General features: G+C 30.8%; 2 protein-coding genes across 5 annotated transcripts; one reads left to right on the top strand and one right to left on the bottom strand.

Moving 5' to 3' along the window:
* Positions 1–435: 435 nt before the first annotated feature.
* On the bottom strand, positions 436–1632 carry LOC100574558. Its single transcript, XM_008181727.2, has 6 exons — positions 1627–1632; positions 1416–1550; positions 1200–1340; positions 959–1015; positions 797–882; positions 436–716 (listed from the first exon to the last, which is right to left on the bottom strand). Exons 1-6 carry the CDS (start codon positions 1630–1632, stop codon positions 524–526), a joined length of 618 nt encoding a protein of 205 aa, XP_008179949.1. The 3' UTR covers positions 436–523.
* A 3124-nt stretch (positions 1633–4756) lies between these two features.
* LOC100163567 (protein ECT2) lies at positions 4757–18770 on the top strand. 4 transcript variants are annotated; one of them, XM_008181711.3, is made up of 19 exons: positions 4761–4942; positions 5028–5299; positions 5610–5701; positions 5788–5906; positions 5987–6122; positions 7475–7684; positions 7779–7928; positions 12460–12594; positions 12664–12955; positions 13022–13131; positions 13254–13442; positions 13513–13720; positions 13806–13966; positions 14085–14204; positions 14267–14420; positions 15671–15825; positions 15902–15987; positions 16068–16263; positions 18358–18770. In XM_008181711.3, the coding sequence occupies exons 2-19, from the start codon at positions 5218–5220 to the stop codon at positions 18460–18462; spliced, it is 2700 nt and encodes an 899-aa protein (XP_008179933.1). In that variant the 5' UTR covers positions 4761–4942; positions 5028–5217; the 3' UTR covers positions 18463–18770. The 4 variants fall into 4 exon arrangements, with proteins under 4 accessions (XP_029345001.1, XP_008179933.1, XP_029345000.1 ...); XM_029489140.1 differs by having other exon boundaries at positions 4761–4977; XM_029489141.1 differs by having other exon boundaries at positions 4757–5299; positions 16068–16126.
* The last annotated feature ends 4096 nt before the right edge of the window (positions 18771–22866 follow it).

Raw genomic sequence — 22866 nt, 5'->3', positions numbered from 1 at the left:
AAATATCGCGTGGGAACTAAACTGCATTTGTTCCCAAATTTCAATGAACAAATTGTTCCTTATAACACGGAACTCTTTGATATAGAAAGTTGCATAATTATGTTGTATCTGTGGATTCATCATATTGACATGACCTATTATTATATTGATTAAGATCTACTGAAAGTATATTTTTTCTTTTAGGATCGAATAATGTAAAAAAATTATTTAATATTAATAATAAACATACTTATATAAATAAAAAAATTAAAGTGTTAAGTTATCTAAAATGAGTGTTTCACATTAAATTTCTAAATAATTTTAAAATGTATTGACATTTTACTGTTGATGCAGAAGCGTGTCGTTGCATATATCAAGACTCCGTGGTTAAGTCTAAGCTTCACCTACTAAGCTTTTATAAATTTCATGTGAAAAATGCCATTTAACACTAACAGGTTAATCCAAAATATATGTATTTAATAACTGAATCTACTAAATGACAAATGCATAAGAATAATTAATAAATTCTAACAAGGGGATCGACTTAGAAATCGTCCAAGATCGACCGTTTGGCCACTCCTGGTGTAGACGGTGTTGAGGCATGCGTATCCAGCCCTCCATTGTTAGTTAAGCTGAGAACAGGACTCATCATTGTCGACACTGCTCGTTTCAACTTACTAGGAGTTTTATTAAAGCACAAAGCCCGTCCAACTTTAATACGTGTTCTGTTTGCAAACCTGTAAAACAAATGGAATTGTTAATATACATATAGATATCAATTTCATAGAATCAACATTTATTAAGATTAATAATTTACTTGAAAGCTTTCTCAAAAGTACCAATAGTAAATTCACTTGTATCAATGTCCAATTGCTGAGAATCCAATGATGTTAATATATTACCCTAAATTTAATAAAATTATATATAATATTGAATAAATTTCTTTAAACACGTCTCTCTTAACCTCTTGAGTACTCACAGAACACACAGTGTTGGCAACTTGTTGCGATTGTAACGTCACCCCTTCACATATCGGCTATCGCTACTATCACTCCTTAGATGTCGTTCTGTTTATATTAACGAAGTCTCGGAGACTCGACCTAGGTGTGTAGATTTTAATACTTACATTATGTAAGTTACATACGATGTATTGATTGCTTTGAATTCCATTTCATCTCTTCTCTCCCATGCTGCATGAAACCAAGAAGATCCAATATAACCAGGATTTCATGTAAATATTCATATTGGGATTCAACACTACAATGCGTCAATGCATAACAAGACAATAAATGAGTAGTCTTGTAATTAATGCTTTCTCGAAAACTACCACCCATCCAACGGATCAAGCTCAGAAGACGTGCCTGAACGATAAAAAAAATACATAAAATATCAATTAATTGATTACATTAATAAATTATATGACAAATTACAAATACCATTTCATCTCTCTTTTGAATTTCTGTGACACTGACAATAGCGCCAACAAGTGCATTGCAATAACAATGGCGATTAATGCCCTGTAAACCATTAAGGATTTTAGCCAATTCCAACGAGGCTGGACGCCCAGGTTTCTAAATAAATGTTAAATGAATAATTGGTTTTGAATACATCTAAAATCATGAATAAAACATAATATTTTAACTTAACATACATGGTGGTGACCAGGATATCCTTTTTTTCCAATAAATTTACATCCGATAGGTTTTCAAAATATTTAATAAATACATTTAATTTCTAAAAATAAAAATTAATTATTGTACTTGCTGTTTAAAAACTCGAAAAATTGAAATTGAACAAATCCTTCATTTTCTAAACATCAATAACTCTAAATCTAAAAAACAAATTAACACAATATCACAGCTCGATATCACAATATAATCCCTCGACAGTGACTACCCGAGTATCGGAAATCGTCACTCCGCTCCGCAAATCGAAAATTTTCCCCGACTTGCTATTCAAAACCACCTCAAGTAGGTAAACAAGGACAAAACAGTTATGAATATAATATAATTAATAATCTCCATTTGTCATCAAAACTACTGTAGATAATAATATTATAACAAGATAAAATAACTTAGTTAATTAAGAAGCGACAATCCAATACGAAAACGTAGGAAAGCAAAGTATACAGCGTTTCGCGCATGCATGCGTATACGTTAATACGTAAAATCGTAAACTTTGGATAATGATTTGCGAGAATTAAACATTTGAAGTTTAGTATTCAATGCTTTAAAACGAACATTTGGGGGGGGGGGGGGGGAACTAAGCTGCATTTATACCGTATGGCGTATTTTATTTTATTGGCTCGAGTGTAGAATGTTGGATTTTAGTATGTAAAATACGGTTTTAGTGCGGTCCGAACTAAATTTGCTAAGCCCTTTCACACGATCAAATAATTTGTCAAATATTGGACGTTTGTCAAACGTACATCAAATATTTGACAAATTATTTGATTGTGTAAACGGGGCTTTGAAGGGTCACATGTAGCCCGCGGACCGCGTATTGGGATTTGGTTGCCGCTGCGACAAGGGGTCGTAATTCGATATTCTAGCATTGAAAAAACTCCGATCAGCCGCCGCACCCGACTCCGTCGGCCGCAGATGGACCCACCGACTGCTGCCCGACGTATCTCGATGGCTATCGAAGCCAACAATGGACCTTACGTACCACCTGACTCAGGCCCTAACCGCTCACGGCTGCTTCAGGAGCTACCTGACAAGGTTCAATCGGGCAGACGACGGTTACTGTACATACTGCATGTGTCCGGACGACACTGCAGAACACACGCTGTTCGCATGCCCGAGGTGGGAAGACGAACACGCCACCATGGTGAGGATACTCCGTCGCGCCCCGCACGCCGGCGACGTCGAGGATATTCTCTGCGGCCCCCTCGCCGACGAATTGCCAGACGAATCGGCAGCGCGGCTCAGAATAGTCGACCAGGCGAAAATCACACGACGTGAGTTCATAACCATGGTCGAATCGATTATGACCACCAAGGAAGCAGATGAAAGGGAGGATCAGCTGCACCGCTGACGACGAAGAACGGCCCGAAGACGCTCTTCGCAGCCGCAACAGCGACACGTCGGAGGTGTCACCGACCACCGTTCTTCATCCACCCCACCTGTGACACCACGGGAGGGAAAAGACCATACCGGAAGTGGAAGGACGTACGAGACTCCAGAGCGGCGGATTCCGGTCGGCTTGCCAAGACGGGCACGCAAGACTCAAAAGCGAAGGCGACGATTAACGCCCGAACGCAAACTGAATGCAAAATGTATAAAATGTTATGTTATGAGGGGGTAAGTCGGGGTATTGTCCCGTCTACCCCCCTCCGCATGTATAAATATTTGATTGCTCAATAAACGATGGCGGCGTCGCGGAAGTATTGCGAAAGCATTTCCCGCGGCGCCGTCGGTTCAAAACGAAAAAAAAAAAAAAAAGCATTGAAAAAACTAGAGAAAAAAGTGCCCCCCCCCCAAAAAAAAAATATTTGGCTACGGCACTGGACTGTAAACTAACATAAAATAAAAGTCAGTCGTTTACTTAAAAGGATGCTACCCATGCATTTGTTGTCTACTTGTCTCCGTCTTACACACGCACGACATCGCAAATTTTCGTTCACTAGTTTCAATAGTGGGCTGTTAGTTTTGATATTAGAGTGATTTGACCTATTATCAATTTTGTAGATAATAACATTTTCTGTGCTTAAGCGTTGCTAAGGCACTATAAGTATATTATAGTGCTCTAGCGTTGCTGCGTTGGCTTTTATTCGATACTTTAATTTTCAAGTGAGATTTAAGCATTTTTAATTTTTGATATTTCACATTGGTACCCATATCTTGCTTGAAAATTTCGAAAAATCGGGAACGCTTAAGCACAGATAATGTTCTTTCCTAAAAGTTTTATAATAAGTTAATTCACTTTAGTATCAAAACTAACAGCACACTATTGAAACTATAGTAAACGACAATTTGCTATGAAATGCATGTGTAAGACGGACACAAAAATGTATGTATAGCGTCCTCTCAAGAAAAGTGCCAGACGTATATTACAGAAAGAATATAAAACAGTACAAACCGTGACAGCGCAGAACAAGCATGAGGTGAAAAGATGACCAGACCAGACGTCCTGACGACCTTGTGGCGGGGCGACCAGGTGGTCGTGTGGTGGTGAATAAACAAGACTACAAGAGACGAGCGCTGCGCTGCACAATACACATAGAAAAATAATTGTAGTGTATGTGCTTGCACTGTACAACCGATTACTTTTGTAAGAGGTTATGTTACTTTTAAGAAACACTTTTTGGTTAAATATTGTCTAATGGATTACTCCAGTCTTTAACTATACAATAGAAATATTATAATGTAACTTTCATGTTTTGTACACATTAAATTTCTTTTAATTATAATGTTGTGTTGCCGTTTATTAATGTGGACCTTGACATTACAATAATAATAATAGTAATTATGCGTGAGACACTGAGACACCCAGGCCATATTAATATGGTTTAAGAAAAAAATGCCATGTTGGTTGCTGGCATTGAATTGGAAACGACATGGTCGGCGTTGGTTGGGCCGTTGGGGGATGGCTCCCGAAAGGTTCCATCATAAATAAAAATACTGGTTTCCCAATGTTTTCAGCGCTACCGCCATAGATAATAATTATGGTCACCGCTGTATAGTGTTATCACCATAGATATGAAGATGTTTATTATCTATGGTTATCACCTGATAACCGAATTCAAAATTCAACGAACTAAGATATCTGTATATATAATATATATGTCATAGATTTCTATAATATAATTCTATATAATTAGTCTAGATGTCTGTGATCTAAGTTCGTGCATTAAACTATATGACGTGTGGATTATCACCACGATTCAAATTTATAATATATTTTAGCCCACAACCTTTATGTTGAAAAAGTGGCGTCATCCTATGGTCTATGGTAGTCTATGGTAGTTGGCAATTTAGTTTATTATCTATATCTGTGGTATGTAGTATACTATCTTAAATCTTACTTCCACATAAAATATCTTACAGCGTTTTCCATTCGACTGCCGTTAGTAACTTAGTTGCACCTTGCGCGTACAGCGGCCCAATATTATAACACCCAAAATCGAAGACCGTGGATTTAATATATCTATGAGTGACTATGACTGTGGTCTGCACTCTGCACTCTAGACTGCAACTTAGTGTTTACCGGTATTTATTTTAGACCAACAATTCCACAATGTCGGCAGCGAACGGAACCGGACAGAACAACTACAACAACAATAATTGCGATTTCAAAGAGGAACTTGTGAAAATGCAAAGTGAGTACGTGCGTAAACTCGTTATAACCAGGTCCATTAAGAGTATTTAGACATCTAGTTAAGACGTTTGTCGTAATTAGTACTACGACAAAAACCTACAGTATATTACTTAGGTATAGGTTTACATTCTTATTTTTAAGAAAAATGTAATGAGTCACTGTTATGTGTATACTCCCCTAAATCAGAGTGTATGTAACACAAATAACATAGGGTTAGTAAATAAACAAGTTGGTTAAAGTTAAAATAACAAATGGTGATTTTATATTAGTTATTTTACACTTTGATAATATTAAATTAAAACTTTTTTCAGGTGTCTCAAGTTTGGAATCAGAGTTGTCAAATGTTAATATTTACTTGGAAAAAATATATTCTTCTGATTTAGATGTATTATTATCTATTCAGGTAAAATAAGTTTTAGTTGTCTCACTAATATTTCTTTATGATGTATATTATAAATAAATAACGATAAGTACCATTTTTACTTTTAGAAATTAAATGTATCTATTAAATACTTAGAAAATCTATCAGATGTAAATTTATTGGAAAAAAATGATATACTGGTCACCACCCTTTTTGAAGAACTTGCAGTCAAACGACCATGTTTCAAGTATGTTAAGTTAAAATATTATATTTTATTCATGTTTTTAGATGTATTCAAAACCAATTATTCATTTAACGTTTATTTAGGATTCTTGGGCGTCCAGCCTTGTTGGAATTGGCTAAAAGTCCCAATGGTTTACAGGGCATTAATCGCCATCGTTATTGCAATGTACTTGTTGGCGCTATTGTCAGTGTCACAGGAATTCAAAAGAGAGATGAAATGGTAATTGTAATAATAATTGTACAAATTATATGTAATATAATTTATTTGGAACTCGTGTCGTATGCTATCTACCTGTACTTAGATCGCGTTATATGTTATCTACCTTTCGGGTGATATCTACTTTGTACGGAGACCACGATTAAAGATATTTAATCATGACGGAGACTAATATTGCAGGTATAACCGTATAATTATAAACATCAATAATACACACTAGTACACTACACTCTACAGCCTATACTTTACAGTTTACACATATCATAGCATAATTATTTTTTGTTAAATCAAAATGGAACATTTTATTGACTTTTATAGACATGTTATTTACAATGACGAATCTTGCACTATTTTTTTAAAACAACGTAGTGTTTTACCCACTGCTAAAGTATGCCAAAAAGTTAATTCAAATAATGAAGTATGTGAAGGGGCTCTTAAGGAGTATATGAAGAACACTCGCAAACATGATGGAGAAGGTAAAGTTATTAAAGAAAAGTGTTTACGTTGTCAGAAGAAAGGATGCCAAACATTTCAGTCCATCAGAAAACAAAATAAATTCTTTACTTATGTTGACGTAAACGGAATAAACAACAGTGGTCTAAGTTTGTGTCACATAGTGGAGTTAGTTTGGTATTGGTGTGATGAAGTGAACGTAACAAATACTGCAAAATGGACCGGCAGAACAAGACATCCTGTTACAGATTGGCATAGGCGCAAATAAGGGGGGGGCTTTAGAGGCTAAGCCCCCTCAAACATGTCCATAGCCCTCCCAAACATTTCCTTCATTTTGTTTTAAGCTTATTCAATATTATCAAAGTAAGGCCCTATTAGCCCTATTAGCCCCCCCCCAAATCTCAAATGCTATTTGCGCCTATGCAGATTGGTTTAATTTATGCCGAGATGTTTGCGTTGATCAATTTGAACGCCGTTCAAAAATGGGAGGCACCGGTGTAATGGTCCAATTGACGATTCCTTATTCCAAGGGAAGCGTTTAATTATCACCGAGGACATCTGTGTGTAGGCAATCGTACACCTGCTACTGTACTCGTACTTCACCCGTCTCATCTGATGTTGAATCTGATAGTTCTGATGACTCTGAACCTATTTACAAAAATTATGGGTTACGAGTACAGGGTCCATGGAAAAAAGTTCTTTAATGTAATAATGCCCAGATACCCAGACGACGCCTACAATCTATATATTGCAGGGTGGAAAATTGTAGATAACATACAACGCCAACACACAATTGTGGTAGATACATTTTTCAAGTAGATAGCATACGACGCGAGATCCATTTATTTTAATTTATTTATGTAATCAATTAATTGATATTTTATGTATTTTTTATCGTTCAGGCACGTCTTCTGAGCTTGATCCGTTGGATGGGTGGTAGTTTTCGAGAAAGTATTAATTACAAGACTACTCATTTAGTGTCTGGTTATGCATGTAGTGTTAAATCCCAATATGCGTATTTACATGAAATCCCGGTTATTGGATCTTCTTGGCTTCATGCAGCGTGGGAGAGACGAGATGAAATAGAATTCAAAGCAAACAATACATCGTTTGTAAGTATTTAAATCTATGAAAGCAAAACATGTTTTGTTTAAATTTGTCTACAGTTTTATAAAAAATATTATTAATGTCAAAAAAAAATTTTAGTTTTCAGAACACAAGCTAAAACCATTCCATGGAGCCAAAATATGTTTTATAGGGTTCACGGAAGAAGAACAATCACATATGGTTGAAGTTTTGTTACATAATGGAGGAACTCCAATAAGCAATGAAAATGATACAGAATGTACTCATCTGGTAAATATTATTTGAATATTTTTATTTTGCATTGGTAAATTATAATTTATGTACTTGTGATGTTTTAAATTGTTAAGGTAACAAAATAATGTACATATTTTATAGTGATGCACAACGATATATTTTCGGTTATCGATATCTGTTCATTGATATCGATATCATATCGCGATTTCGAAAAACAAACAATATCGATATTGACAAACGATATATCGATATCATTTATTTTTATATATAATAGGTTCTTTTTTTGAAATTAATATTTCTTACATTAAAAAAGTGTAAATAAAAAGTATAAAAAAAGTTTTCATACTATATTATTAATTATTATAAACAAAAATTTAAAAATTAAAATTGAATTAAAATTACAGGTACATTATTTATTTTTCATCTACAGTGGGTACCTTAGAGTGTTATATAATCGCTTCCTGAAAATATGCAAACATTTAAAATTATTAAGCATTTAGCTAAAAAATATAATTTTTCATTAATAGTTTTCATACCATTACGTTTTCTGATATATTTTTTTCTTTTAAATATGAATTCAAAAAAAGTAATTGATTGACTCTGTCTGGTGATAACCGATTTCTTCTTTTGGTAATGACTTGACCAGCTTCACTAAACAACCGTTCGCAAGGAACACTTGTTGCTATTCCACTTAAATATTTTTTTGCCATCTGTGAAACTACAGGATATTTTTTCTCGTTGTATTTCCACAATAATAATGGGTCTTGGTTATGACTTATTTTATCTGTCATACTTTTATATTTATGTAACTCTTTTCCTTCGTCTTCGTCACTGTCGGCTATAAGAGATCGTATTTTTTTTGCAGGTGGTTCCACTGGTTCGTCTTCATCAGAATTTATTTCTGTTAATGGAATCTCTTCGTATTTTTCAAATTCATTTTCCAATTGTTCCCAGACTAAAGTTTTTTGGTCCTCCGATAAAAATTTATGTTCGTGGTATCTAGGATCAAGAGCTGAAGATTTTGACTGTATAATGCTCATCTGATCTTTTCTTTTCTTCAAATCGTTTAAGATGGTAAATTTTATCGTCTTAACAAAATTTGATTCATTTTCTTTTTTTTGCATGCAATTTAAAAGACTCTTTATTTATCGATTGGCAATTGACGCAGTTACATATTTTTCACCTCCTAGTGTTTCAGTAACTGATTGAAACGGTTCTAACACTTTCACCAAATCATTCATATTCTTAAATTCATCAGATGTTATAAACCACTTGTCCGTTTTTCTATTTTTAGATATTACGTTATTAATTGAAACTCAGTGTTATAAAATACTTTTAATCATTAAACACGTAGAATTCCATCTAGTTATACAGTCTTGAATTAGCTTACTTTTATCTTCCATACATCTTTCTTGTTCCTTATCTAATTCATGTTGTGATGACGAACTTCGATTAAAATGACCAACAATTGCTCGTAACTTGCTTGTTAATGTTTTAACTAAATTATTTTGGAGCCCGGCATTTACAGACAATTTAATAGAATGTGCAGTACATCTAATTAAATTATCCTGACCTATGTCATTAATAGCTTTCACTATATTAGCCGCATTGTCACTGACAATAGCACACACTTTATTTTCAATTTGCCAATTTACAGATTTATTACAGATTTTATATTATTAGAAATATTTTCCGAAGTATGCGATTCTGGTACCTCAACTGTTTCCAAAATTCTATTTCTTAATTTCCAATTATCCAAAAAATGGCAGGTTACACCCAAGTAACTATTATTTGCCACAGAAGTCCAAAAGTCAACAGTTAAACACACATTAGGTATATATTTCAAAACCTTTTTTAAATTCTCCCTTTCAACTATTGCCATTTGGTCAGTTTGTCTTGTTATAGTGATTCTACATGGGACAATATATTCTGGCACAGCTATATGCATAAGTTCACGAAATCCTTCACCTTCTACGATACTAAGTGGTTTTAAATCTTTAATGACAAATGTCATTATACTTTTAGTGAGCTCTTTACTACAAACCCCCTTTATAGATAATTTTGATGTTCTTACTTTAAAATAATTTTGAATATCACTCGATGCACTAGATGTTTTTGACACGCTGCATTGTTGTAAATGTAATTTTAAATTACTAGTATTACCACTGTACGCAATAATAGACTTGCACTCGCGACAGTGAACTTGTTTTTTATTTAATATTGTACCATTATTATAATATATTTGAAAGCCAAAATATTTCCATATGGCACTACAACCTCCGGGTAATGGTACTATCTTAATAGAACTCATAATTTTTATTTAATTATTTAACTTATTAATTATAACTATTGACAAATCAATTATTATTAATTTAACTTATTAATTATTTAACTCAACGTAGACGACGGAAAAAACGAGACTAATTGTAAAAATCCAGCAGTCACAGCTATATACGTCTATTGTAAGAGTTTTATCGTATTGCTTATCGTTGGTGTTTAATCGTTCTTAGACATTGATTTACTGTCAAAACTTATATAAATATAAAATAAAAATTTCAAATGGCAAGGAATTGATATCAATTTTCGATATCGATAAAATATTGGATATTTACCTGCGATGTATTTCAATAATGAATATTATTTTAGTCATATCGATATCGGTAAAATTGGTCTGATATCGAATTACGACATCATTGTGCATCACTAATATTTAAATTTGTTACTCATGATTGGTAAAAATTTTACCTCTTATTAATATATAAAACTCCAGTGAGAGTATATAGATTCTGAATTTGATCTAAAGCACACCTCTATGGCATAAACATAGGTAAAACTTATGATTTTGCTTTAAATGTTTGAATTTGTATTTATAAAAACTTAGCTTTTGGTGTACACAAGACAACTAACCTTAATATTGTGCATAGACCCCGCATATTACGAAAACATGCAAAATAATAATGGGATTTACCAACAAATTTTCGCCTATTTATTTTTAATTTTACAGGACAAGGCTAATTTTTTTATTTACATTTTGTGTGTGTTGGTGTAATGTTTTTTCTGTTTGCATGTCAGGTTACAAAGAAAAGTTCTAGTCCTTAATTGACCGAGATCTAATACCGTATTGGCTTCTAAAAATTTAATTCAAGCATTTGATAATGATAATTCAAGTCTTAATATTCAAAAGGAACACTGAGTGTAGTAGATGGTGAAAATGTGTCTCATAAAACCAAGAAGATTCGCCATCATTTAAACATCCGAATCCTATGTTAGCACGTTTGGATCAAACCGATCAAACTTTGGTTAAAATTTTTGACATTTATTAAAAGAATATTAAAAATGGCTGATTGTTTAACATAATATGCATTATTTTATCATTAAAAATATCAATTTATAAAATTACGGAGTAAATACAAACTTCCCCCCCCCCCGAACATTCCCCCCCCCCATTTTTTTTTTAAAGTTTGGAATATAATGTAATGCATACAAAAAAGATTAATAATAAACAAAGTTTCACACATTTATTCTAAACACTTGCTATATGTTTATTGTATATTATAATATGTATATTAAAAATTATATTCATTAACTCAATTTTTATTTTATTTCCCTTGGGTTTCTAATAGTAAGCATTTGAGTTACTGCAATATGATTCATAGCTCTGTTTATCACTAACATAATATAAAGATTAACATTGCATCATTATCAATTATCATAAATGCTTAGTTTTTATATCATAAGCATTATTTATAATTTTTAGCTTACTATTAACCACAGTGTTTATTATACATTTTAAGTTTTAATTAACTATAAATTCATATATTTAATTTGCATATTATGTATAATATATGGCACATTAAATATATTAGCTATTTAATGGAAAATCATAAAAGATGATTTCCTTCTAAGAATTGGTTAAAACACTTAGATAACTTACAATCTCAACCAAATTTTGTCCCCAGATAAAAAATAGTCCGCTTTTTAATACTTATTGGATATGATTAGTGATGGTTTTCGTGTTTGTTTGTATGGATTGATGCTTTGAAATTTGAGTTTTTATTAATTCAGTTTAGTACCAAAACCCCTTTGCCCTCCACAGGGGACGCGCCTGCATTATGATAAGTGTATACAATTTAAAAAAAATAATAAAATTGTTTTAGATAAAATTTTTTTAAAGAATTATGAGAATTAAAATTTTGTTAACAAAAATGAAACTTAATAAAAGAAATTTATTGTATGTTGGTATCCATAACAAAGTTGACTTTAAAAAATATTAGTTCTATCCAAAATATTCATGGTTGAAAAAAGTGTGTATTTTTGAGTTTATTGGAAGAGGCAAAGAGAGAACATTTTGTTAGTTAAATTTTGAGATAAAAGTTTAAAAAAACTTAAAATATTATGGATAAATTAAAGAAACTTGATTCTATTTAACAAGTTTTTTACTTTTCTTTGTTGTTTAATTTAGTACCAACTAAAAAAAAAAAAAATTATCCCTCTAATAATGAAAAAATTCATTTTTGATAGTCAGAATATTTATTTTGTTATTTATAACAATTTTTTTTTTTTTTAGGTTGTTAATGAATCTTCATTAGATTCGATTCCTTCAGTGAAAAAGAATAATGCTGAAATCCTGAAAGAAGCATGGTTCTGGATATCTGTACAATACCAGAGTTGCGCCTTAACAAAAGAATATTTATTAAGCAATGTAAGAACTTATTTTAATATTTCTCAATATGTAATTTGTTTTATACTTATGCAACTTCAATTGGTTTAGGTAAATGTGACCAACACACCTATTTCTGCTCATGTAATGTCATCTACGTTGACATTAAATTCTTCTCGTTCACGTAAAAGAAAAAGGCATTTAGACAATTTGGGTTCTTTGCTAAGGTCCAGTCCAACACCTGTGGCAACTATTCGTGAAACATCGCCAACAAATAGTTCAAGGCCATCAAAACGACGGTCATCAGCTGCCAACACCCTTGACGGCCTGAGGTTGTCATGTGGATCATTTTTAAATTTCACAAACAGCCCAGATCATCCATCACCTTTGAAACTCCCAAGAGGTAAGGGTTTTTGAATAATATTATGATAACAGTGTATTGTATTTAGATTAAATGTATCATTTCCAGATCAAGATTTAGTTATAAAAGATAAACCATTTAGTCCACGATATCAAGTTTTCTCTGAATTATTACAGACTGAGATTAACTATGTGGGGGTGTTAAACACAATAATTACTGTGAGAATTTTTTCTTAATTCATAATCTATATTATTATTTTTTTTTTTTCATATTTAATTCTACCAAAGTAATTTCTTTTCTTCATTCAACCTAATTATTCACGTTTTCATTTTGTTCATAGGTGTACAAAGAACCATTAGAAGAAATTATAGACAAAAAAGACTGTTTGCTAAATAATACTGAAATTAAAATTATATTTGGAAATGTTTTACCTATTTATCAAGTACATCGAGAGATGTTAGAAGAGCTCAAATGCCTTGCTACATTGTGGCAAGAAGATAGTAGTATAGGAAATGTTTTCCTTAAATATGTAATACTACACATTTGACAGTGGATTTTGAAATTAAAATACATTTTTTAATTTTTTAATTATGTTGCAGTCCAGTGAGTTAATGAAAGCTTATCCACCGTTTGTAAATTTTTTTGAAAAAACAAGAGAGATGTTGTTACAGTGTGATCAAACAAAACCTCTTTTTCATGCTTTCCTTAAGGTCGGTCAGTTAAGGCCTGAATGTTGCCGACAGAGTCTACAAGAACTTCTCATTCGACCCGTGCAACGCTTACCCAGTATTAGCCTCCTGTTAAATGGTGAGTCTTGTGAAGTGGTTCAAATTGTTATAACATAGAACATCAGAACCGTGCACTTAAGTCCAACAATTAAATACTTTTACAGATATATTGAAACATACTGACAAGAATAACCCTGATCACCAAGCTCTTATATCAGCCTTAGCCAGTATACGAGAAGTAATGACTCACATAAATGAAGACAAAAGAAAGACCGAAGGTCAAGTTGTACTTTTTGATATATTTAATGATATCGATAATTGTCCTGTGAGTATACCATTAATTGTATTTTTATGGATAATACTCTGATTTGTGTATAAAATTGTTTTGTATTACTTCAATATAAAGTATGACTATTTCAACAACTATCATATTTTGTTTTTAGCCTCATTTAGTTTCTTCACATCGAAGTTTTATCACAAAATGTGATGTGGTTGAGCAAAGTGATAACCTTAGTGGTCATGGGGATCATCTAACAATATTTGTTTTTTCAGATGTTGTTGAAGTAAGTAGTTTATATTAACTGTTCATAAAGTAAATAAAAAACTGATGATTGTTATTCCCCAGGTCTGTAAAAAAAAAAAATCATGTAATGGAAAGAGTACAAAAGAACCGAATTCTGGTTCACACAAATTTAATGGCGGTGCCAAATCTTATAAACATATCAAATTGATGCCGTTAAATATAATTAAACAAGTTATAGATATTAAAGAGACTGAAGGTAAGAAAAAACAGTGAAGAACTGCTACTATTTTAGTGATCAGTTTTTTTCTCATTCTATCTTTCTATATATATTGCATTACGGAAAATATATGCATTATTTTGATCTATGACCCTTTTTAAATTTTATAGCTTGTACGATTACTCCTTTTATACCTAAATATCTGTGTTCACAATAAGTCTGAGCCCGATAGTATTCGATACAACATACACATGTCTTTTCTTGAACGATCGTTTTATCTACATGTATCTACACTAAAATTTGTTTCTGAATAATGTTGAATGTTTATGAAATATTCGTATGCGCATGTATAAATACGTACAAGCTATGAAATCTAAGAATGGTCATGGTTCAAAATAATGCATATATTTTCCAAAAAAAAACATAAGAAACATAGATAATCCCTTATTCCTATACTATATGGGTTAAAGTAGCAACTCTAGCCTGCGCTGGCCAATTAATCGTGCGACTCATTTCGGTACATTATCAGAAGCGGAGTATGGTCTCCTTATTTTAGTCTTCATGCAATTAACGTTAGGAAAAGCCACTTTTTGTATAGTATTACCCCAGCATAATATCATTAAAAATAATATTAAAAGGACGCCACACGGGTATTTGTTTTCCCTGTCTTACAAACGTATAAATTGGCAAATTTTACGTTCACAATAACACATTTTACTCTGTAATTTCTAAAATTACAATGAATTTACCTCTTATAAAATTTAAAGATAAGAATATTATCTAAGGCATCTCGAATGGTTTTATTGAAATTTTCCATGTTGTACGTTTGTACAACGGAGACAACAAATGTCTGTATGGCATTCTCTTAAGTGTGGTAGTTATGAGTTATTATTAAACCATAGTAGCTAGTTAAAAATCAAAGTTTAATGCGCCCTGTTGAAAATTATTCACTTACTAACGAAAAAAAATGTAATAAAATTAGACTACTCTACAATGTGTGAGAGTTTTTACTGCGTGTTTTGAACAAAAAATCATGCTTTTTATTTTTGGTTTGCGGTGTCATTGACATGATGCCGTAAGAGCATACGTAAATAGCCTGGTACCGGCATACAACCACACTCACACATTCACCATTGACGACTAACACAAATGCCATGGTTGGCGGCAACAAAATTGCCTATTGCCTAAACATTGCCCTTTATCTTTGTCTTTAACACACAAGCAGGCCAATAATAATACTATAGATGATAATCCTATAAATATTTTAATTTAATTATTCTTTTTTTCAGACTGTCATAATACATTTTCGTTATTAATTATTGACAATCATGACTTTAAAGAAATATTGTATAAGTTTACTATGACTGGAAGTAATAGCGGTGACAATCATAAAAAAATATTTTTAAAAAATTTATCGCAACAAGTTGCCAACACTGTGTGTTCTGTGAGTACTCAAGAGGTTAAGAGAGACGTGTTTAAAGAAATTTATTCAATATTATATATAATTTTATTAAATTTAGGGTAATATATTAACATCATTGGATTCTCAGCAATTGGACATTGATACAAGTGAAATTACTATTGGTACTTTTGAGAAAGCTTTCAAGTAAATTATTAATCTTAATAAATGTTGATTCTATGAAATTGATATCTATATGTATATTAACAATTCCATTTGTTTTACAGGTTTGCAAACAGAACACGTATTAAAGTTGGACGGGCATTGAGCTTTAATAAAACTCCTAGTAAGTTGAAACGAGCAGTGTCGACAATGATGAGTCCTGTTCTCAGCTTAACTTACAATGAAGAGCTGGGTACGCACCCCCTAACACCGTCTACACAATCAGCAAATATGCACTTAGCATCTTGCACCAATTTAAATGTGAGCCCATTAAATGAGCATAACAGTAGACATAGTTGTACACTAATGGAAGTCAAGAAACATGTTAAACGCAATTGTAAATTGCAAATGTCTAGTTAATTTTTCAGTCGACAATCATTTGGAAAAAAAAAAATATATTTAAAAATCTTACTTTATTGGATCTCAAAAAAATAAATAATGTACTTGATAATTTGCTTTACTTGTTGAACCAGTTTGTTGTGTCGATTAACCGGCGATTTCCTTATACGTGGTAAAGACTTTTGTGGTTGAACGTATGCATGTGTTTCATGTTATTGAACTTTTATTATTTAGTCATTACTATATTATTAAGTACTAAATAATTAACATAGGCTATAACCTATTTTTAATATTAAATACAATTATATTGTACATTACATTAATTTTGAAAGACTGTTAAAATGTTGGTTATCAGGCTTTACTAAAATTTATAATTTTTTAACAGATTTTTTTTTTTATTTATTCATTGAAATAATTTATGGCTATCCAATAAATAAATAAGATTAATTGTTATAAATTATCAAAAATTACTTAAAATAACTAATTTTATTATTTCCAGGGTGGTTTAGTTGATAATTATTTATTTTATAAACCTTCTAAAATACTATTGAAAATCATGCTGTATATATTTTGGTACACTACAACATCAGATTAATTTTTTTTTAATAATATTAAAATTAATCACAAATTGTTTATAATTATAAAACCTGGTAAACTATTTGCTATTTTGTATAATATGTTCATTTTTGTTCTTAATTTAAATCTCATCTGTGCAGATGATGTACATTTTTTATTAAATTTTTTATGTTGAACAACTACACGTTTTTTATTTGGTTTTATCATTTTAAACATTTTTATATGTAGTACAATGTACATGAATGTTTGTTTAGCTTAAACTTTTGCATCACTAGTAATGTGGTTTTATTCTCAGCTTATTTATTGTGCACAAAATAAGTTTGATCTAATAATCATATAATAATGTTACAAAATAGTATCAGTCAGCGGTGTAGATACGATTTTTTTCTGGGGGGGGGGGGTTTAAATATATTTATGATATACAGTAGACGCCGTTTATAAGACTCACGGATATAAGATTCAGTCGCTTATTAGACTCAAAATCGTTTGGCACGGTCCGGACGTATCCAAATACATAAAAAAAAAAACGGTTATAAGACTCAAATTTCGTAAGATAAATAGTAAAAAATAAACTTTTTTGGCTATATTTTAGAAATAAATTGGTATTGAAAAATTAAATAATATTCGTGTTGATTATTTCTAGTTTCTGTTGGTACCTTTTAACGTATAATTTTTATCGCAGATAAAAGTTCACATTTATCGCAACGATTATCGTTATTCGAGCTGTCCATCACCGTGGTACTAATTTCAATGTACAATAAGAATACGAACAGTATATTTTCGGAACATTGGAACAAAGTAAAAAACAAACCAAAGTTACAAATTTTTTTCAAAATAAATAATAAATAATAATATTTTTTTATTAATGTTTAATTTTTATATTTTTATATGTAATTATAATTTTAGTTTTTTTCTTATCAGGATTATTGAATTTATTCAATAATAAGTAGGTACCTATGTAATATTATGTAATATGTGTTAAAGTATTAAAATTGAAACAAAATATGAAGTAAAATAAAATTTTTAAATACGTAATTAATTTTTTTTTCCCACTTCGCCTATAAGATTCATTCGGTTATGAGACTCACTTTGTGCATGTTCCAAAGTGAGTCTTATAAGCGGCGTCTACTGTGTTAATTATATGATATAATTTTGTCGATTTGTCGTGCTACATAATTTATTATTCGTACCGTCGGCAGTTTGCCGAAAGTCTCTTATCACAACAATTTTCCCAAACAAAATACCAATATAAAAAAGATTTTTGTTTGGTGGAGGGTAGAAACCCCTTACACCCCCCCCCCCCCCACCGTAACTACGCCACTGGTATCAGTTACTGGCATAATATTAAAATACATAAATATCAGTTACCTAAAAGTAACTTAATTTAGTACCTAAATACCCAAGTACCTAAGTACTGAATTTGGTTATTTTTTATTTTAGGATATTTCATCAGATGACCATACATTTCCATCGCCGCTCATGTCAATTCAGCCAAGCAGAAAAAATAAAAGGTCTATATTAAGTCTATCGTCAGCGCCCAGGTAGCATCCAATGGCCTATCAATACCTGGTAGACACTTTGAAACTCAAAAAATGTTGTTTCAATTTTAACTGTCAGTATCAATAGCTATATTATATTATTATGATAATTATGTTTTAAAACTTAATTTAAAATTTTTTTAAATGAATTATTTTATTATTACCTCTTGTTAGTATTTAAGATATGTATAATTATGTTATTTTTAACTTTTCCTAAATCATTCTTGTTCAAAAATGTTCTTATCCTGTACTTCATTGTTAACAATCGTTTATTTCATAAATTCCGTTTCTACAAAATTAAATGTTTAACATTCATGTTTACTTGATTTTATACTGAACTAGTACCTATCGATAGGTTGCTAAACTAGAAACGTTACAAATTAAACATAACACTAAAAATGGTGCTCAAATATATGATAATAAACTACCTTAAGCTCAAACAATAATTTTATATGTATACTATGTGTGTGTTAGCCGTTAGCAATTATATATTTTTATATATCTACGTACAGTAAAACCACTAAATACAGGACACTGTTACCGAAATTTTGTCCGCAGTCCGCTATTCAGAGGATTCCGATTGTAGACATTTTGTAATGTGTTCCCTAAAAAAGTCCGCTATTTAGAGGTGTCTGTTAATGGAGGTTTTTTTTATTTATTTTGTAAGTGTAAATATGACGATTCTGCGTTTTGTGATTTATTAGAAAAATGTATGAAATTAAAATTACATATCACAACTTATATAAATAACCGCATTTATTATTAAAACAAAAAAAATTCGGATTCGTATAATTGTATGATAACGTGATAAAACTTCTGAAAATCGATTAAAATTCATTAATATTATGTCTATTTGAGATCTATCAGGCCACTTTGTTATAATTGTGTTCCTTAATTCCTTTAAATTTTGTTTGAATATTTAAAATTTACGAAATGTTAAATGTTGATTATTCGAAATTTTAATCAAATATCTTAAAATGTAGCCTGATGCCCGGAGTAGACATATTAAAGAATTAAAATTAAATTCTACGGGTCTTTTTGATTTTGTAAATTTAAGCTTAAAAAATAATGTAGGAAATGTTTGGGGGCTTAGCCCCTAAAGCCCCCCCCCCTATTTGTGCCTATGGGTAACAGTGTCCTGTATTTATGTACCGTACATCCCATTTGCGCCAATTTTACCTGCGTAAACATTTTAAATTAATGACTTGGTTATTATTCTTATATTTTAAAGACGTCGTGTCTGTAACGAATAGTTAAGCTATTTTTATAAGTATAGATTTTAAAGCTTAGTTTATTATATTATTATAGCGTGGAAAGATAAACAAACAAGTTTTATGTTAGTTTTATTATGTTGTACGAGTAGGTACACGGAGTACCGGATATTGGTATCGTTATTCGTCAAAAGAACGATCGCAGTGCGATTTCATCAGACATTCGTTACGTTACACTAAATAATATATTCTCGAATTTATTTATGATAATTATTTGAATTATAAATTATAAGAATGGAGTCACGACAAGTATCTACAAGAAGGAAGAAAATGGTTGTTGAAAATGGCCATAAGTATAATATTTTGGCGTATACATCTAAAAATGTTGAACGGCGGCGTTGTTCAAATAAAATATTATTGCAGCAAAAATATTAATTCAAAATGGAAAAATTATTAAAACGCGTGGTATATGTTGCAAACATTAATTTTTATTTCAATAAAATGTGTTAAATGTGGTATAAAATTACTATAAATTTACCTACTTAATATATAAAACAAATTAACTTTTCGCAATATTCATTTTTTTTCGTATTACTCTGATATATTCGTATTCCTCTCATAAATGATTTAAATTTAAATTTTATAGATTCGCATAATCATGCGTAAAATGTAGAACTAATGCAAGACAAAATGTAAGCACATCATGCAAACGTGTGAAGACATAAGTATTCGTCCTAGGAAAATTATTTTTACTGAAATGAATAACCACATAACTAATACAGATTTCACTATTTAATGTATCCGGTAGACGAAAAAGTATTTACCATACTCTTAAAAAATCTCTTCCTTTAAATCCTAAATATTTCTGATGTGCATAAATCATTAAACGATCTACATTTAACTACTACTAAGAACGAAGATTTTTTATTTATTAATGACGAATTATCTTATATAATTATATTTATATGTCACGAAAATTTAAAATTTTTATTTAAGTCAGGAACGATAATATCGTATATATATATATATAGGTGTATATATTATATATTATATTGACGGGACTTTTTCGTACTGTCCAAAATATTTTGTTCAATTTTTTGTCATTCATGGATTTAAACCGTACTGTTTTATATTTGTAGAAGATAAGAATGGTACTTAACTTTTACTTTTTTTTGGTTGACAAAGCTGACGTGGGTCGCATAAAATGTATTGTAAAAAAATTGGGTCACGAGTCAAAAAGTTTGAAGACCTCTGGTATTAAGCCATGTATAAATAAATATCATATAACAGATTACCGCCATGCACCTGTTAAATACTATATCTGACATATTATCCATACAAATGCATTTATCTAAAATTTAGTTAGGTGGTTTAGATGATTAATACTGTACTATAGGTTTTACTAAATATTTAACATTACTAAAATCATAAAAAAATGTTGATTAGTGAATAGAAAAGGTTTAAGTATAATTAGTACCTATAACAAATTTAATGTGACGAAATGAACTAGAGCTTGTTTCATAAATTGTATATATGAAAAAAAACCTAAGGTACCTTATGTATTACCTATTGTTTATAATTTATAACTATTATAATATAGTGCGTTGAAAATGTTAAAACCACTGGCGATCAGTGTATAACGAAACACACGTTCACATAATGAAGTCTGATGATTTCGCGGAGTGTTTTTTGTTAATAAGTAGTTACCTGACGACGAAATGAGGTTAGGAAATGTTGGCCAGCCAACAAAATAATGTTTATTCACAAGCATAGCCGTCGACCGTCGCAAAGGGGGCAAGTACCCTAGGACGTCGTAAAAACGAACGATAAAAAGAAAAATGTTGAAGTGTTTTATTTTAGATAATAATTTTTCTTTTATACTGTAATACCAAAGAAGAGTACCTATTAAATTATATTTATCTTAATACTATTAAAAATTAACTATTAAGTATAAAATTATGTAAATAATGAATTATATTTATACATACTTTCAACTTACATGCATATAATAATGGGTATAAATATCAATATTACCAAAAGATAGAATATTATTGATAGATACATTATTAATGATGATATACCTATAATATGATTACAAATTATAACTTTGTAAATTGTAGGTAATAAGTATTAATCATTTAAAAAAAAACTAACGTAAATCAAAATTGTATTATGTCTATAAATAGTTTAAAAAAAAATGCCAAAATGTTTTGAACATTTTCATGTATCTTAATTAGGATAAATTAAGATAAATTAGAAAAATAGTCAAAATCTATTTTTTCCTTAACTGTTGGTTTGTTTTACGTTAGTAAAACGCTTTTGAAAAGTTCTAAGAATTTTTTTTCTTTTGACCCACCAAAATACCAACTACATTCTCTTTAATGCCAGAAACGATGCTGAAGTAGAAGAGCTCAGCATTTTAACTGCATCAAATTGTAATGACAAAAAAAAATTAAAACACATCATGGTGAAATCAATGCATTCATCGCTCCACTCAGAATCTAAAATACCTACTTTCTCTAACTGATACTGTAAGTACATCATGCATAATTTAATGTAATTAAAATGTTAATAAATTACCTAAAAATTATATATCTGAACTTGAATTAATATTATTTAAGGAAAATTCCTGGAACCCGTCACTGTTTAAATTTGTATTTTAATACCTAAGCATTTACCTCAGCCCGTATTTAGTTGTAAAAAATGTTTCCATAAAATAATAATAGCGTAAGACAGACAGTACGACGCTTTTTTAAACCTTGAATCGTCGGCCACGACGGTTATAATATTATTATATAATATTATCTACATTCAGCATGTTTATTTTTGCCATTATTGTGGTTAATATTTATATTAAATCTAAAAATAAATATTACATTCAAAATATTTTCAGGCAACGCGCTACACCGTCGGCACGCCGTTATGGCGTTATCGAAATATAATATTGAACTAGCCATCATTTTTCAATAAGTTAAGAGGACGTCGTACCCGCATGTGTTGTTTCCGTCTTACAAACGTACGACATGGCAAATTTTCGTTCGCTAGTTTCAATAGGGCACTATAGATACAGGTATGCTACGCCGCCATTTTGCGACTAATAATGTTATGTGAATTTGAATTTCTCCCTCTTTATTTTATCATTTTATCATTGATAAATGAGTCGCAAAATGGTGGCATAGCATACCCATTCTATGTAGAGC

Source organism: Acyrthosiphon pisum, chromosome A2 (genome assembly GCF_005508785.2).
Source record: "Acyrthosiphon pisum isolate AL4f chromosome A2, pea_aphid_22Mar2018_4r6ur, whole genome shotgun sequence".
Taxonomy (NCBI): domain Eukaryota; kingdom Metazoa; phylum Arthropoda; class Insecta; order Hemiptera; family Aphididae; genus Acyrthosiphon; species Acyrthosiphon pisum.
Note: the sequence above shows the minus strand (reverse complement) of the source record. Positions and strands in the feature narration are given on the sequence as shown.